Below are 18650 nucleotides of genomic sequence, written 5' to 3' on the forward strand. Positions count from 1 at the left end.
GGTTGGACGCCCGTCCCACCGCAGTCTTTTATAGTTCAAAGCATAAACTTTGTCTCCTCTGCAGACCAGTTTTTGCTCCCGCTATGTTGAACTTTCGCTATGATGTGAGCGCACATGCGCAGATCGTACTTAAACTTTCCGATTGGGGATGTAATTGGATACAGGCGTTTACATGGTTATTATTCTTCCTTTTAACAGATTATTTACACGATTACCCACCTTGTTCAATTGGATAGAAGTTGTATTCCGAATAGCCTCAATTCGGATTAGTCCATTCTGCTTGAGGTGTATACATGGACGCATGCTATTCCAACTGAGCTATTGTTCGGATTATTAACGGATTATTAGGCTGCATGTAAACGTGGCTAATGCAAGAATTAAAAAAATATAAATAAATATGTAAACTGTTTTTTTGACCTGCAGAACAAAAGCATACACACAATCCTAACTTCTCATCAAATTCAAATCATAATAAAATATCTCATCTACTTACAGACACAGATGTGGTATTGACTGAACATTAAGAATCCACACTTTCACCATAATTTCTCTGATTTTTTCTATGAGCTATGAGAAATAGTTGATATATTATTGCTGGAAACAGCTGTGACTGCTAAGGGTCACCTGATGAGCTAATTATTGGTCAAAATGCTGCAGATATGACTGTTAGGGTGCATTTATACTTGCAGAACCAAGCAGAAAATGATACATTGTTACACTTTAGTTCAGGTTTGCTTACCTTTCACACTGACATATTTAACATCGAACCAAAAGATGTAAACAAAAGGTGAAAGGTCACAACTGCATGGGCAGATTTTATGATTTACAATAGCTGTCCACCAAACTTTCTGAGTCATGCCGTTTTCTGTTCTGTCTGGGCTCATTGGTTTTATTTATGTCTTGTTTTATCTGTCTTGTGATATTATAGCAATAAGCCACTGTGTTACCATGATTTTGCACAACACGGAGCAGCATGAGATAAGATGAGTGGCTTACTGCTTTTACAAAACGGAGAAACGTTGGCGCCTCACTACATAATCTAATTTATGTGTGTAGTCAATTGTGTATATCAACTGTTTTATAATGACTTCAAATGTGCCTCAGCCTCGTTTTAAAACCCAAACTATCCATTCTATGTTTACCGATTCAGAGCTTATGAAGTGATGATGAAACACATGAACGTGTCAAAACAGCATCAGAAACTCACCTATTCCACAAAGCAGCGGTAGATTCTGTCTTTGGTCCGTTTAGACATCTTTGGTCTGTGTTGTGTTCATACTTTAAAGAAGCCGTATCAGAGTGCATTTGAAGCAAACTGAGACTGACCTGTTAAACGGTCTCAGTCCACTTATTTGTTGTGCACTATAGTTCGGATGGCAGTGTTTTCACTTGCTCTACTGAACAGAACAATCACACCAGGGTTCATTTTAATCAACAAGCCTGCCAGGTCTGAACACAGCCTTAGTCTACCCGTGTGTGTCGAATGCGTATGAATGTAAAAGTGTGTGTGCACATGCTCTAACTGTGGTCTGTGTTACAGGCGCTGAATGAAATCTCTGAGAGAGCAGATCCTGCACTGTATGGGGAGGAAGAGCTGAGCAGTGGGAGCCTCCTCAGGTACTCTGTGTGTTCATGTGTCTGTGTGCATGTTCTACACTGCAAGAAATTATATCTTTTTGGGTAAATTAATCTAAATGAAGTATTGTGATATATCTAAAATTTCCCATTTTGAGATTGTTGTAGGATACAAAATATGTAACCTATTTCTAGACTTGTCTTAAATTATTTTACCAAGTGATTATCTCACATATTTACAGAAAATTTGGCTTGTTTCAAGCATATTTCTTAAAACAAGATAGATTATCTGCCAATTTAGTTAGATAATCACTTGATAAAATCACTTAAAACATGTTAAAAGTCTAGAAATAAATTGAATAATTTTATGGTTACTGCAGTCTCATAACGAAAAATTAGATATAAAGTGATTTCACCTGACAAGATATTATTTTTTGCAGTGTCACCAAAGAACACAGTTATCACTCAGTGTTCCCCACTGCTTGTTTATATTAGGTTACAGCAGCTTTGATTCATATTTAACCCTAAGAATAAACCCCTTACACAATCTAGATCTAGGACTTTATCTCTTTGCCGAACCTTTCCTACATTTTTGAATCAAAATTAAAATTGCTGGATAATCAGAAGATTACCCATGCAATACATATACATATATGTATTAATGTGCAAACGTGTACCGAAGCACATTGTTTAAAACCATTTATCTTGGCAGTAAACATACATTTAAAAAGAAGTAACAAAAATATTATTTTGAAAATAGTAGTTGATATGAGCTAGTTTGAAGAACAAAATTTGGTTACAAATTTTACCTGGACACCTCCAGATTTCCTAGACCTCGTAAATTTGTTCAAATTCCTGCAGCAGTGCACTTGATTTAACATAATAAAGTACAGCTAACCAATCTAAATGATACGTCTGGGCTTGCTTTAGGAGAGGTATGTAGTGTTTTTCTCTGTAAATGAATGCTTACTGACCAGATTTTCAATATTTTGTGGAATAAAGACGAAATAGTCATGAGTTTGATGCCACAGCCATCCATGGCCAGGAGTCGAAGAGAGTGTAATTGGCCTCACTTTCTCCTCCCTCCACACAGTGCAGTGCTAGCCATCGCGGCTGTCTGTTAGCTGATGTGACAGAATTGATAGTTTAGTGTTCTCTAAGTGTGTTGAGCTGTCTAGTGACATTGCATTAGCTGCAGTTTGAAAAGATGTGGTGGTGCTTCACGCATGTACTAACCTTCACCATCCCAGCTTGGTAGCATCATATGGAGGGAGGCCTAACCTAATTAGTGGGGAGGAGCTGGCCACAACTAAACTAAAGAGGAAGATTTAGATAAAAAAATTAATTAAACTGAATTGTGATATTAACTCGACAGTTTTCTGTATTTTGTCCGTGGTATGGTGGCATTGGTTCTGACCAATACAAACATCATAAAGTGATGTGATACTAGTTTTCCTGCCAAAGGAGTTCAGGAATAAGAGTGTATTATTTATGTAGTATTTATTTTTTTGGTGCTGCTTTTCTAGCCTCCCTGGAGGATGTGAATGAAAAGCTTTCAGAAAGGATATGGCCCAGATAATCTCAGCCAGCTGGCCAAATGTTTAATCACGTTCTATATAATGGCCCACAGATCTCATCAGCAATCATTTGGGTAGTGACTGACTTAAACACAGGCCTAAAGAATCTCCCTCAGACTTTTAAAAGATGTACCTTAGGAGCTGGGCTTCAGCTTTGAATCCCAGCTGGGCCCGATTTTCACTAGGAGAAGAAAACTTTCTCCCTTGTTTCTGTCATTGGTATGCAGTGTTGCCCGCCAGTCGGGCGTCTGCATCATATTGCGCAGTCAAGCGCTAAGCATTCTCTGCAGTTCTGTGTGCTCAGCGCTTCAGCGAGATGCAGAGGCTGAATTCCCACGCACTGGAGGAAGTGCATGTCCTTCCACATTGGTGCTGCTGTCTTGTCATCAAGCTAGAGCTAAACAGGGAATAATTAAATAGAAAGAAACATATATCACAAACATACCACTCACACCCAAAAGTATACTAAGAGTAGACTCTTTGTAGTTCAGCTTCCATGAGTCACCAATTCTTCAGTATCATTTTTACTCAAGGCTTGTCTTTTTCTTTGTTTTCACCCTCTCTCTAATGTTGAATCATGTTGTTGATGAGAGTTTCCCACACTTTTATATTTCAAGTTATACTTTGTAAGTCTGCCCAGGTATATGGATGCCCACTCAAGTATTTGACCACTAAAGATGTGAAAAAAAATGCATGCAATGTTTTGGAAATAATGGGCATTCTGGCTTTTTTTTCGCTAAGGCAGATCAGATAGTGTTGGCACTGTCAGCTCCCAAACACATCTTTATTCAGTAGTCTTGACAGGCTTTAATATATATCCACATTAGTAATACATTTAGACTGTATATATTAAATATTCACATTAGTAATATTATCTATCCACGTTAGCGATATTATCTATCATTTCATTTTCAAATATGCAAACTACATGAAAATAAATTGCATCCTGCAACTCATGTGAAACTCACCTGCAACAGTTGCAAGCGTCCCAGCTTCATGGAGCCAATCAAATTTGCAATAACACATCACATGATCATGTAGAATGACATACTTTCAAGTGATTAATATTGAAAAAACAAAATAGAAGATGGTTTATTGGATGGTTGAAAGGGAGAATATGCGACCTTGAGCTTGGGATAGGTTCTACTAAACTAAAGATGACACTTTAGAACTCTTTAGAACAGGAGTTTTCCATTCTTGTTTTAGAGGGCTGCTGTCCAGCAGAGTTTAGCGATTGGCTGCTCAAACACACCAATTGAACATGCTAATAGAGTTGAACTAGGTGTGTTTGAACAGGAAAATCACCAAATTGTTCTGGATACCAGCCCTCCAGGACCAGAACTGGATATCCTTCCTTTTAAATATTCTCAATTGGAGGTCACAGTAACACTACTCTGCTCTAACCTTGTGCCAACACTATCAAACTGTCTCCACAGGGCGAAGTCTGTCTGCTCCATGAGTGATTTCCAGCGTTTGATGGACAGCTCTCCCTTCCTGCCAGACAAGAGCAAGTCGGGTGAGCACGGACGGGACGAGGCCACCCCACCTCTCTCTCCAGATGACCTCAAATACATTGAGGAGTTCAACAACAAAGGTTGGGACCTCCCTGCAGCATCTCTCGCCTCCTGCCCCATCCCAGGCCCTGCGCTGCCCCCAACGGTAGTGGAGGCCTGGGCAGAGCGGGCAGATTCCCGCAGACCCCCGGACCCTCCATCAGAAGCCTTTCAGCCGGCCTCCTGGTACCTGACCACAAGCGCCACCTTGACCACCAACACCATGAGCAGCCCAGAGCACTGCCAGAGGCTGCCTCTGAGGGGTGCCTCTGGATCCGAACATTTTGGGGTCCGCGTCCTTCACAGCCCTACTCGGGGCGAGAGGGCAGCCCCTGGGCCTTCAGAGCAGGAGTACATGTTTTCCAAAGTGAGCAAAGCCAAGGCAGGGGAGGGGGAGGACGTTTTTGGAGGCAGATGGCCTTGTGAGCTGAGGGGACACCATCTGGAGACGGGTCTGGGTTATGCATCCTCGCTGGAGCTGGAGCTGTCCCGCAATCTGAGCGATGACATGAAGGAGGTGGCCTTTTCTGTCCGCAACGCTATCCGCTCCAGCACGGCCTCCGCCCCCACCCAGCTACGGGATGCATCCTGCCAGACCAATGGCTTCACCACACGTGGGACACAGACCACCCAGACCATCAGCGTGGGCCTGCAGACTGAGGCCCTTCGAGCCCTCACCAGCAGCCCCCATCGCTGCCTCACGCCAAAGGGGGGTGGCTCCACACCAGTTTCCTCACCCTCACGTAGCCTCAGGAAGGTGCAGTACTCTCCTGTGGCACAGGGCAAGTTCGAGCGCCCCTGCTGCTCACCGAAATATGGCTCTCCCAAGCTGCAGCGCAAACCCTCCTCCACTGCCCCCACAGCTAAACCTGAGGCATCCGGTGGCCCATCCCGAGCCCCGACACCTGCAGTCGCCTCCCAGCCACCCAAGGGCAACAGTGAGTCAGCTTGGGCCCGCTCCACCACCACCCGTGACAGCCCCGTCCACACCACCATCAACGACGGTCTGTCAAGCCTCTTCAACATCATTGACCACACACCTGTTACCTACGACTCACAACAAAAGTTTAACAGGTCACCTAGCCGCTCCCGGCCTGTTGAAAGCGGGCCCACGGGTAGTTACGGAGCAGCACAGGAGTTGTTGAAAGTGTCCCGGGGCCGCTCGCCCAGCCCTGTGCAGCTCATAGTCGAATCGCAGGACGAGAAGACCCTCGAAACAGTTAGCATCAGACAGGATCTATCAGCTCCGCCCGGCTACACGCTAGCGGAGAACGCAGCACGGATTCTGAATAAGAAAATGCTGGAGCAGGGCTTCAGGGACGAGAAGAGGCCGCCCAGTTCAGGCGGGACATCCCAGAGCAGGACAGGAGACGCGGACAAACCTGGATGCATTGAGGTAAAAATAGACTGTACTCAAGCACACAATCACACGTTCTGTGAGATTGCTTTCTTAAGCAATGTGCAACTTTGAAACCCCTTAAACTCTTGGTGTATTATTAATCTTTAGACATATTATCCACTATAATAAACTCTGGCTGGCCCGAATACCATTTTGCAGGCTTCAAATACTTGAATATTGCAGATATTGCAGAATGAGTCGCTGCATACTTGTTCTCAAAATTACCCTTAAAAACAATAATATTTAAAGCGTTTGTAGTCGGCATTTGGAACAGATACTATTCCATCTTGATCAATGTTTCAGTTCACACTCAGGAGCCCTACTGGTGACATCCATTCTTGCATGCCCACAACTTACTAAGGCATATAAATAGGATAGGTGTGGCCATGACTTTGTAAGACATAGGAACAAGATAATTAAGATCATAAAGTCTATGAATGTGCATTCAGATTTTTTTATTTCTTTTAATTCTAATTTTGAAATTCGAATATCCCTAAGAGTTAATGAACGCATGTCGAGTAACCGTGAGGAACACCCAAAACAGGTACTTTGGTCAGAATACATTTAAAAACACATTATTATTAAAAAACGCAGAGGGAGATCAGTAGTTTTCGTGTTTGATAAAACAGAGGCCTCTTCAGATGAGCTAAAATTACAGCGGTTACAAAACTGAATGCTGATGAGGACGATGCGCCAGCTTGTCAGTAACATATTTCTACTGTTTCTGGACCTAGCCAACATCAGCTAGAGTAGTTAGCTTAGTTAGCAGTAATGCTGTGCTACATTTGCGTTCTCACATCCTTAACAATGCATCCTTGGCAACACTCACAGCTCACAAATGCGAGCAAAACCATAACATTTTACAGTCCTTTTAAAACATAAGATTGGCATTTTGTTGGACTGTTAGTCTGTATATTTTCTCAGTCTTCCTGTGCTGAAACGGAACAAATACCTGACTACTGATTTCAGTATTCAAATCCTGGCACCTCCAGCAGTTAACTGAGTACTTGAGTACCTGTGCATGTTTCTAAGTTGTGGGAATGAGATAACAAAGTAGTTCCCATACCTTAGTAAGTTGTGGCCGCAACTTAACTATCTCGTTGCCATGCCTTACTGAGTCGTGGCCAGGGTATTAGGATCCCATTCCTATGCTTAGTAATTTGTGGTCATGCATTGTTTTTATTAAGAAGCCATGTCTCCAAGACACACAGTCAAATCACACATTGGAACATTTAACTGCATTCTAAATTTTATATAAAATAATAATTTACTAAAATATGATGATCTTTTTGGTGTGGTAGTTGCAGAGCAGCTCCTGCGCTGTACTAACAATGTGTGAAGGAAACTGTCCTCTGATACACGGTATCTTGTAATAGTAATTTTGTGAAAAAATTTATCAGACATGTCGTGCCTCCATGGCATAACAATCTCATACTACAAAGTTTTCACCGATCATTTTTCTTATTAGCAATAAGAAAGTGTTCCAACATAACGCAAATCCTTTCTGAGGCTTCTTTGTTGTTTTAGCTTCATTAGTCACAATGAAAGTGGTTTGCACTATGTGGTGAGGTGATGTAGAAGCCTGGTGATGTATTCTAAACTAAACCAGATATAATTAACATTTTGCATATATTAACAATCACCGGTTTATCTAAAGGCCTTCGCTAATGAAGTTTAGTTTGGACTATAATTTATGGCTTAAAAAGACAAAGCTTTCAAATACTAAATAGAGAAATGAATACCAACCTAACAAACAAGGACTTGAGTATTCAAATTATTCGGGCCAGCTGTAATAACTGCTGCAGTTGAATGCAAAAGTGTAGGCACCCCTGGTTAAATTACATGTTTTGTTGATTTTCTGAGTGAAAATAAGTTAACACATCATCTACAGGGAACGCACTACTGCACGCTTTAATGCACAATTACTGTTCATTCGCTTAATTTAACATCAAAAAATAAATGTGGACGGTGCAAAAAGTGTGGCACGTTTTATATATTTAATTTTTTATCATTTTGTATGTTTGGTAATTTTTTTTACAATATGTTAAACTCAGCAAATAGAAATTGTGCACTAAAATTTGTAGAAGAATGGAATATTTCATTTTGTTCTGATAATGTAAGACATACTTTCATTTAGAAAATCAACAAAATTAGATAGTAATTAGACTGAGTGGTGTTCAAACATTTGCATATAACTGTACTTCAGTAACTACTATAAAATTATTATACAGTTACATGGCTGAGAAATTGAAGTGTGGATCCACATGTGAGCCCTTGCGGTTTAAGGGTTTATATTGTCCTAAATGACAAGTGGAATGCCAGTGGCCCGTAGCCAGTGTCAGCTGCTTTGATCCCATCATGCTGATGGTGTAAACCCCATATATTGATGGATCTAAACCGCATGCCTTTGTGCGCCTCTGGCTGAAAAGCATGGGACCGCAATGCTGTGCTGCAGCTTAACAGTTAGTAATGTATGTTGCTTATCATTTTATTGCTGCGCACTTGTGCTTCTGCCTACAGGAAACACAGTTGCTTTAATGCTTGCTGATTATATGAATTGTGTAGCTACTGTTGGTGTCAGTTGTTAAATATGGTCCATTTGGAAGACCAACACATTGAGTGAACTTGAGAGATGTTTGTCAACACATATAGACTGTATGATTGGAGGGTAACGTTATATAGTATCGTGATTGGATGATTCATTTATAATAATTTTTACAATCGGCTTTTATATTTTAGGTCAGAATGGCAGATCATGATGTAGCGGGGTTTAACTAACAGATCATTGGTTTAAGTACAAGGCATTAATGTTTGGAAATGGTATTGTTGTTAAGTTGAGTGATGAGTCCACTAATCTTTAAAGAGCCCATCAGTAAGTCTGATGCTTGACAGCACTCAGTACAGTAACTAGAAATGCTGAATGTGGATTATGACAAAAAAACAAACCACAATAAGTAGATAAACAGGTCAGGATCTGGATCAGTAAAATTACAGTTCACACAGTCCACCCGACTGGAATTCAGATTCTAGGGATGCGCCGATATGAAACGAACTGTTGGCCGATTTCGATATCCAATATATTTCTCATGTATATATCTACCAATGCCGATACTGCGTTGAGACATAAACACAGTGTTTCCCGCACATAGGTTATACCTTGGCGGTACAGCCGGGTGTATGACAGGTATATTTCTATCCATTTACAAAGAAAAACAGCGTGCTTCAAAAAAACAACGTGCTTTGAATTCGACCGCTACATGATTGCAGCTAGGGTCGGGGCAGCAGGAGAGTGAGAGAGAGGAAAGAAGACAGCGAGAGAACGTGAAAGAATGCCTATTTGCAGTTACACTACTAATTCATCTAATATTTACTTTACTGAGAAATAAGAAGCCGTGTAAGGAGGAGGTGAAACTTGTAGTTTAGGTATCCTGATGTGTGCAAATTCACAGAGAAACGCTGTGCAGCTAGCTTAAACGTTACTGAAATACAATCAGAAGAAATACCAAAATACCTAAATAGTCTTGTAAATGAAAACTGTGTGTATTTCTAATAGCTGAGTTCAATCATTGTTAAAAAAAAAAGGTTATCATTATGAATTTTGCTGTATATTTATGCTTTAGAAGTGTGTTTCCACTCTTTATTTCAGTTTAAGAAATGCTGTCAGTTGAAATATTTTCAGATATCTGAATTTTTAGAAAGGGGAATTCCACCATTTTTTTTTTCAAAAGTTTTGTGATGTAAACAAAGTGTGATTTGATGTGAAATGGTTCATTGTAGAGAAATTTACTGACTCTGATTTATTTACAGTTGTGATGGGTGAACGAGGGGTTGCGATATCAGCAACACAAACTATCCCAAATGACCAGTGAACCTACACGTTTTTGCATGTAAAATTGTTCGTGATAAAATAGTGTTGGTGGTAAAATCCAAAAAAAATATTTTATTGATGTACTATTTTGCCTATGCTCATTTACCTCTGCCCTTCATATACTTTGAAAATTAAATTTCATGGCAAAACGTATAAAAACAATGTCTCAGGCATCTACCAATGCATTCATAACCATTTTGTGTAATAACTTTCTATGACGTAGCTTATAGAGGCATTAAACACTTCGGGCATCTGGTTTCTATCACCGCCACTCCAAACAATTCTGACTTGATGAGTTTCTCTACAATTGAAATGCAGGGAACACATTAACAGACTCTGAAACGACTTTTAAGATGTTTACATCTCAACTGTGTAATTGTACAGAAATTTTGAAAAATTGTTGGACTTCCCCTTTAAAATCAGTATCCATATGGGTCACAAAAGGTTCATATCGGTCAGGCCCTGATACACAGTAGCTACCATAGTGTTCATAGTGTGCATAGTGTTCAGATGTAACATCTCATGTACAGTACACTTAATGTGTTATTCCTCTGAATGGACAGTGAGGATGGTCATGCCAAAACCCCCCTCGCCCCTTTTACAGGTTCCACAGAAAGAGGAGTGGACCACCTGTAGGCTGCAGTGATCTTTCGTCATGGAGTCTTATCACACAGGCCCTTTTTGCCAGTCATCTCCTGTATCTGATGCGATTGTGTTTTGTGCTGATGAGTGTTTTCCCCTGTCTCCCTCTCCGGGTTGCCTCCAGAACCATACTGTCTTACTCACTGCTCCCTGGGGACTATAATGGCGCTCGCGCGCACACACCATGCTGTAAGTTCCTCTTCTATGACCTTTGACCTCACAGTGGCTTCACCCGTGTCGAGTCACGCTGCGTTTTATGGACCTCTCTCACAGCCGTACCAATCCACCACTGCATGCATCATTCTCACAGAGAATGGGGATCATTGCCAGGTGTTGTGGGAAACGTGGTGCGTGTTATCTTTTGTGTCTCACTTCTTTTACCGTCCTGGTGTAGGTGCGAGCATGCGCATCGTTGTGTGATCAGTTAATTTCATTAAGAATTGAAAACCTTTATCCAAAAAGCTAGCAGAGCAAAGGCTTATAGTTTGATGATTGACTGCATTGCTAATACACAGCACTAGACAAATGTTTGGACACACCTGATGTATGTTTCTCCAATTTATGCTTAAATGCATTTAAGTTGATGGCTATGTCTAAATTTATTTCTTAAAGCTGCACTATGTAACTTTTGGGGATTTGGAGACCTCTCTGGTGGAAAGGTGTAATGGCACGCAATGTGTGGAAGAACATTTTGTAATGTGGGTTGTGCTTTAGACTTCTTGCCCGAGTGGATGAATCTGGTGATTGCAAGTGTGTTGAAAGATGTTTCAAAGAGAACTTAGTCAAAACTTGGCGAAGGACGTGTCTTCCAAGGATGTAAGTGAATTATCTAATATTGTTATCATGTTCATCAGTGTAACGTTGATTTTGCATTTGAGACCTAAACATGGAGCCAGATCTTCTTTTTGAGTCTGCACATATGACGTTAATATGTAAAGATGTATGACGTAGTCTGAGAAACACCTGCCGAATCGATCCTGATGCCTCTTATAAATTACGTGACTTTTGAATTATTATTTCAGGATTTACAGGGTGACTCGCAGCATATTTTAGCATATTATTTCTCCGCTTCTTTCAATTATTAACAAAAATGTTGCATAGTGCAGCTTTAAATATCTTACATTTTTCTTATATTTTATTTTTGCTAATTTTTAATTTAAAGATTTTTTTTTATTTTAAAAATTTAGTTTTGCTAAATTTCCTTCAGGATCAACAAAGTATCTATCTATCTATCTATATCTATCTATCTATCTATCTATCTATCTATCTTTTGTTATCTCTGAGATCCAGCATAAATGGGTGGAGCTCAGCTGCAGTAGACTGAATAGGCAGATGGACAGATGAGTGTCAGGAAAAAACAACATAAAGTGTCTTAGTAAGGTTCTGGGCCACCACAAGCCACTAGAACAGCTTCAGTGCACCTTGGTATAGATTCTACAAACTTCTGGAACTGTACTGGGGAATGGAACACGATTCTTCCAAAAATACTCCCTTAGTTGGTGTTTTGTTGATGGTGCTGGAGAGCGCTCTCACAGTGGTTCCCAACCCTGGTCCTAGAGTACCCCCTGCCCTGCACATGTTTTCCTGCTCTAAAACAGCTACTTCAACTCAGCTACTTCAACTACTTCAACAAAGGAAGGGATTTGCGTGTTGGGATCAGGGAATACCATAAAATGTGCAGGACAGGGGGTCCTCCAGAACCAGGGTGGGGAACCATTGCTCCAACTCATGCCTTGTGGATAGGGGACCTTTTTAAGCTGGAAGAGACCACTCCCATCAGGACAGAAACGGTATATCACACTATAAAAGAGATCAGTCAGAATAACTTTGTACTGATTTGTAGCGACCCTTCCCTCTGTGGGGACAACTGGACTTAAATCATGCCAGCAAAATGCCCCCCACAGCATAACAGAGCCACTTGACTCCCTCACCATTGGGTTCGAACATTCAGGCCTGGATTGTTCTTTTAATATATGTTGCACATTCACTCTCCCACTCGTGGAGAATGTGGTGAAGGATGATTTGACCAGATTACATTTTTCTGCATTTCTGTAGAACAGTGTCTGTTCTCAAATCTCAAATGTGCATTTGTCTTCGTAATATACTTAACATCCTATAATATCTTTCATGGCATTAACATTCTCAGTCACCTGAGTAAGTAACAGCTGCTCTCCTGTTCATATTAATGCACAAACATCACAGTCACTGAATGTTCTTTTGATTACAATTTCCAACCAAGTTTCCTGATGTCTGTCCCATAGATCTAAATGTAGATGTCATTTTAGTCACTGTTTCTACTTAAACACTAGACAGTTGAGCAGTCTATGTGACTGAACCTGCCATCCATTCTCCAGTGATAAACGCTCTTTTAAAGTCACTTATTGCATTTCCTCTTGTCATCTTGATCCAAAATCGAGGTCACTGGGCCTGTTGACACTAAACATTCCACAGAGCATGGTAGCTAATTGTATAGAGCAGTATATCTGACTGGAAGTCCCTGCACTCATTTATGCAGGTTTTTTCCTTTAATTTGATGCCCGTCTGTATGTTAATGGTTTTCATGAAATGATAAAAACAAAGAAAAAAGCATCCCAGGTGGCTCCTCATGAGGCTGACCGAGAGAATGCCAAGTGTAAAGTTGCATCAAAGCAACAGGGGGCTACTTTGAAGTATGTAAAATAGAAGATTAGTACAAGACAGATGTTTTTTGACATGTTTGGTCACATCATAACTCTACATGCATTATTTGATAGTTTTGATGTCTTCACTATTACTTTAAAAACAAGTACTGTAGCCCATCACATTTACAATTTATCTTTAAATCCAGCCTTCACATCTTTTTTGCAGCTACATATTTACATTTGATGGCTTAATTTGCTTCACCAAACACCACGATTTGTTACACAAATTAATGTCAGTTTAGGCTGATGATTACAGTGTTTAAAACAAAAATAGAGTGCTGCATTTACGAGAAACCTGATTCAGCATCGGGCATGGCTGTAATTTAGCTGTAGCTAGTTTAGCTATTATTCTAATTCTAAGTTAGTTAAATCTCCCTTCATGGTTTCATTCGTGACATAGTGCTAGACAAAATATGTCAGTAATAGGAGTAAAATGTGTGTGTGTATATATATACATACATAATCTAAATCACTTATCCTTCTGGGTCATGGAGCCTACCCCAGCTGTCATTGGGCAGAAGGCAGGATACACCCTGGACAGGTCGCCAGTCCATCGCAGGGCAGACAGACAGACATACACTCACTCACACCTAGGGGCAATTTAGCATGTCCAATCAGCTTGACTGCATGTTGCAAGAAATGACCCTGGTCGCCCGGCCGGGAATCGAACCCAGGCCGCTCTTGCTGTGAGGTGACAACACTACCCACTGCGCCACCATGCCGCCCTTTTATTTATATATATTATATTTCTATTTTCTCACTGTGTGAGCTCAAGTTTCGAGTTCAAGTTTCAAGTTTATTTGTCATTTGCACAACATGTCAGGACATTTATGCATTGAAATGCTTGTGGTGAGGCTCAGCTAATCACTCTACAGAAAGTAAATAAGTAAAAATAAAAATACAAGAAAACCAACTGAAATATATTAAATATACACAAAATATACACAGAATATACACAGAATATAGAGACAATATACATTTTAAAGTGACTAAGTAACTCAGTGTTGTTATTTAAAGTGACTTGGTACTTTTAAACCAAAGTATTTGTAATAATCAATAATGAATTTACTTCTAATATCTCTTATTAATAAATCAAATGGAAGTGATGTGGCAAGTGAACTGGAAGACTCTCATTCAGTGCTCTTGTTTGGAGCACATGAGAAGCTGCTGCCACTCATCTGCGGTAAAATGCGCAGTTACGGTGACAAAAGATCCAGTGGTAATGGATGTCCACGCATCACGTTACAGCTATTCTACCCGTTTTCTTTAGTGATTTTATAACTTCGGTTTTGGTCTCGTTGTAGAGAGTTCAGGGATCGCTGTGTCAGTAAAATGTCTCCGAGACGGGACGTGTGCAACATAGAGCGAAAGCCCTGTTTCTCAACAACTGAGCACTGGCGTGCAGACTGCAGGTCACATAGCAACGATGCATTATTCGCATTCATAAGCAGCGCAGTTGGTTTCCTGGTACGTTAAATCTGCAATGAGAGACTGTCTTTCTCTAAAAAGTTGCGAAGATGAAGTCGCTTCTCTTTTGAATTTTCCCGTTCCACCTTAAATGGTGTCGCATTTACATTCGGCGCCTCAATCAGAATTTAAGGTGGAACAGGGAAATTCGAACAAGAAGCTGGAAAATAAGAAGCGACTTCAGCCTCGTAAAACAGTCGAACGCTGAGAGACATTTTACAATAAGCTGCTCTAGTTTTGAATAAAAGTTTCCTGAGGGAAAGGGGAGGAAAGCGGCCAAAGCTTAAAGCAGAGCAAAGTAAGTGTGCTCGCGTTTATACTGTTTAGCCTCTACTAGGATATTATCACATACTGGACATAAAATGTTGTGGCTCCCAAGCTGGTTTGATTTTTGTTGAAAGGACAAAATGGCTCTTCTTATCATTTGGGTTGTGACTCCTGACCTAACCTGGCTTTTAATGCAGAGGGAGCCGGTCGGATTTCTCGCTCATCCAGCAGTGTTTTTGTTGTGTGCCGCCACAGACTGTCCGGGCGCTGCACTTCCTCACTTCCAAGTTCAGCCTTTTGCGTTTCGTCAACATTACATTATAAATTAAATATTTAGAAAATCAATTTTTGACATCTGTTAATTGATTCAGAATCGTTCACATCCGCATCACGATCTCGCTGCTGTCAGAAGAAAACCTTCTGTCTCCGTTTTTGACATAATTTGATGCCTGTTGCCCTTAACATTGTGTGTAAATTTCATGATGAATGGACCAAAAGAAATGACCCAAAATTACTTGGAAAGAATTCTGGTTCCATTGACTTACATTAAAAGTAAAGTATGTTTTTTCCTTCTCCTGTAAAGTTACCATTTTGGAGATAAAAGGTTTTGTTCCGACAGCAACAATATATATACACGTATATAAAGGAACAGTGCTAACGCCCTAAGATCTCTGCGCTAAAATATGAAGATAAGTAAAAATAAGTAAACTTTTCTGCACAGATGTGTCCAAACTTATGAACTGCGTTCTAATGATGCTGTCGTCTGTAATGGCTGTTTAAAAAAGATACAACTCTTTTAAGTGTTAAAAAAACACACTGATAGCTTTTTGGATGTGTTTGGATGTGTTTTCATAGGTGATTAATATCATAATGTGTCTCTAATAGGTCCTGCCATGTGTCTGTTGTTGTTTATTATTTTACTCCATTTTTTGTCCTTAACTCTCTTACAGTTCTTTCAGTGGGGCCCACATTAAGTAATGAACTAAACACATGGCTATGTACACGACCTCCTCTGTCCCACTGACGAAGACTACGCACTAACACACTTTATACTCTCTCTTCTTCCTCTACCTGTACTTGCTGCCCATCACCTGTCTGTCCCGTGATAACGGACTGTCCGGGTGAAGTGTGTGTATCGTTGCTGCATGCTAACGGCAGGGAGCTGCGCTGAAAGCAAGAGTGCGGCCTTCTAACTTCTAACTCCAGCTGCTTGCTCTGTGCATCACGATTTCACATCTAATGCGCTTCTTTAATCATAAAGGAGCTGCTCCTGGGAGACTGTAATGCTAATGCTAGCCCTCATTAGTAACTCTGAATGAGGTTATAATGAGTTCAGAACATAAATTCGTGACTGCTTGGTGAGTGCTATGCTGCATCTGTATAGCGTCAGTGTTTCCAGTGGGATCTATTGGCTCAGTGAAGATATGACCTCATTATTTCTGCTGTTATCAGTAGTCATTTGGTTGTTTTAGTCAGGAACGAATCCACAAATTCCATATTGTCACATTTTCAGTGGAAAACTTCAAAGTACTCCCTCAGAAATCATATCTCAACCTTGGTCTTATTAGGAGCATCAGATATTATCCATCTTTTGAAGTTTGACATTTGACACATTCAAAAGGACATAAGGAGTAAAAAGTGCATGCAGGTTGAAAATCTGCCCATTCAATTTTTAACTCAAAACAGATGCATCATGCACATACATAATACAGATAATTCAGATTTTAATTAAATGTAAATTATTTGTCTCTTTGAAGGCAATTAGCTGTCAGTCTCTCATGTTTTTATCAGTCAGTAATACAGCATCAGCCGCTACAATATGTGTTAGAGGCAGGTTAACTGCTGGGATGTGCAGAGGGAACGGTCTAGACTCTGGCTCACTTTAGTGGGTCAGAGGAAGTGTGTTTCTGCATAACAGCTGTGTATTTTTAGCAGAAGATTATGCATCGTGTATTAGATTTCACCATCCTTCAGATGAAACCAAAAGCCTGAAGAAAAGCACTAATTATAACAGAGAGACCAAACGAGAGAGAGTGGTGTTAGTGTAACAGAGAAGGGGAAACTCAGTCCCTCTTCACTATAGAATTATACAGAATTCTCCAGTATCGGAACATGAGATTTGAGGAATAATTTCAATTGGGTTTCCCCAGCTCCACCCACAATTCCATTCCTCTGCTGTTGCTAGGTTGGACAAGCTTTACAAAACATTGACAAAAATCCCATTCAACTTAATGTGAAATCAGCGACAGCTCTGTTTTTGCCAAAATACATACGTTTTGAGTGCATTACTGAATTCAAATGAGGGATGGGGCGACATGTACAAAAGTAGTGGGGAAGAACTCAGTTTTTTGAAAAAAAAAAAAATAAAAACAGTGTCTGACTTTGCTAGCTAACATCTCTGGAGAACATCAAATGCTAGCTTAGCGGGGTAGCTATAAGTAAATTTCACAGTACAGCAACTGAACTGCATAGTTCATGCATCACAGTAAAAGCATTCGTCTCTGAGAATTTCAAACAATTAAAAATGATATTAAAAATAAATCAAGCTATGTAACGCTAAAACCCCCGACCTGTCCCAAAATTGTTCAACCTTTCACATGTAAACAAAATAAATATTGGAAATGAATAGCGCCCTCTAAATGTAGGTATTTTGTCAAAAACTTGAGTACGGTACAGTTTTTATCAGCTTGAATGGGATTTTCACAGCTTTCTGTAAAGCTTGTCCAACCAAGCAACAGTTGCTATGAAAATACAATCTGGAGAGCTCAATTGTACAGCTTATACAGCTTTGGCTGTTCTACATTCTGTGTATCTAAACATTCCATGTAGTCTTGAGGTACGTTCCTTATCTTCATGGCTTTAAAGTTGTCCCGTCTAACTGTGTGAATGTGTCTCCTTCATGAAGGACCTCCCGCGGTCACCAGTGGCCCCGCCCCTGGACTCCTGCTTCCTGAGACCGGCCCGTCCCGCCAACCGCCGGCCCCCATCCCGCTGGGCCGCACGCTCCCCTTCCTCTTCCCCCAAACACAAAGAACACACAGTGAGGTTCCGCTTCCCTTCGCCTGCCAGACCCACTCAGACCATCCCAGAGATGGAGGAGCCCAGTCAGGAACTACCTCAGCCCCCCGCCTGAGGACGTCCTGCACCAGCCAAGACCACATCCTCTGTTTCTCACCTCTTCTCTTCTACACTCTCAAAACAGATGTGTTACAAACAGCACATCACTCGTTCTTGTTTAACCTATCTGTGTGTCCAGTTAACAGAATACTCCAGCCATTTTTAATAGCATACGGTTGATTACTGTGGAAAATAATTTTAAAATTAAAATTATTGTCTTTGGAAACTAACTATATGCTACAGATGCAACAGACAGAGATTAGGTTGAAAAACGCTGGAGTTTCCTTTAAGGGACAACACATTTTTATCACAGATCTTGGATTATTGTACACAATGAATGTGTCCAGGTTGTGTTGTAATAGACCTCTGAAGTTGTCATTCAGGAGTCTGCATCATGCCCAAATTAGGAGCTCCAGTTCTAAGCTAGTTTTCTCTATGGGAAAAATGAATGACGTTTTTGAAAACCACTGCCACTACGCCCTACCATGAGCCTGTTTACACCTT

At 40.6% G+C, this 18650-nt stretch overlaps 2 protein-coding genes across 2 annotated transcripts in view; both read left to right on the forward strand.

Moving 5' to 3' along the window:
- LOC118797174 (microtubule cross-linking factor 1) overlaps positions 1-10731 on the forward strand; it is a 99226-nt gene extending 88495 nt beyond the window's left edge. Inside the window, 3 exon segments of the mRNA XM_036556428.1 lie at positions 1541-1617; positions 4589-6101; positions 10577-10731. Of these exon segments, the coding sequence (XP_036412321.1) occupies positions 1541-1617; positions 4589-6101; positions 10577-10618 (1632 nt within the window). The 3' untranslated portion in view covers positions 10619-10731.
- An 8-nt stretch (positions 10732-10739) lies between these two features.
- Positions 10740-18415, forward strand: LOC118797175 (microtubule cross-linking factor 1-like). Its single transcript, XM_036556429.1, has 2 exons — positions 10740-10803; positions 17935-18415. The coding sequence occupies exons 1-2, from the start codon at positions 10777-10779 to the stop codon at positions 18160-18162; spliced, it is 255 nt and encodes an 84-aa protein (XP_036412322.1). The 5' UTR covers positions 10740-10776; the 3' UTR covers positions 18163-18415.
- Positions 18416-18650: the final 235 nt, after the last annotated feature.

Source organism: Colossoma macropomum, unplaced genomic scaffold (genome assembly GCF_904425465.1).
Source record: "Colossoma macropomum unplaced genomic scaffold, Colossoma_macropomum, whole genome shotgun sequence".
Classification (NCBI taxonomy): Eukaryota; Metazoa; Chordata; class Actinopteri; order Characiformes; family Serrasalmidae; genus Colossoma; species Colossoma macropomum.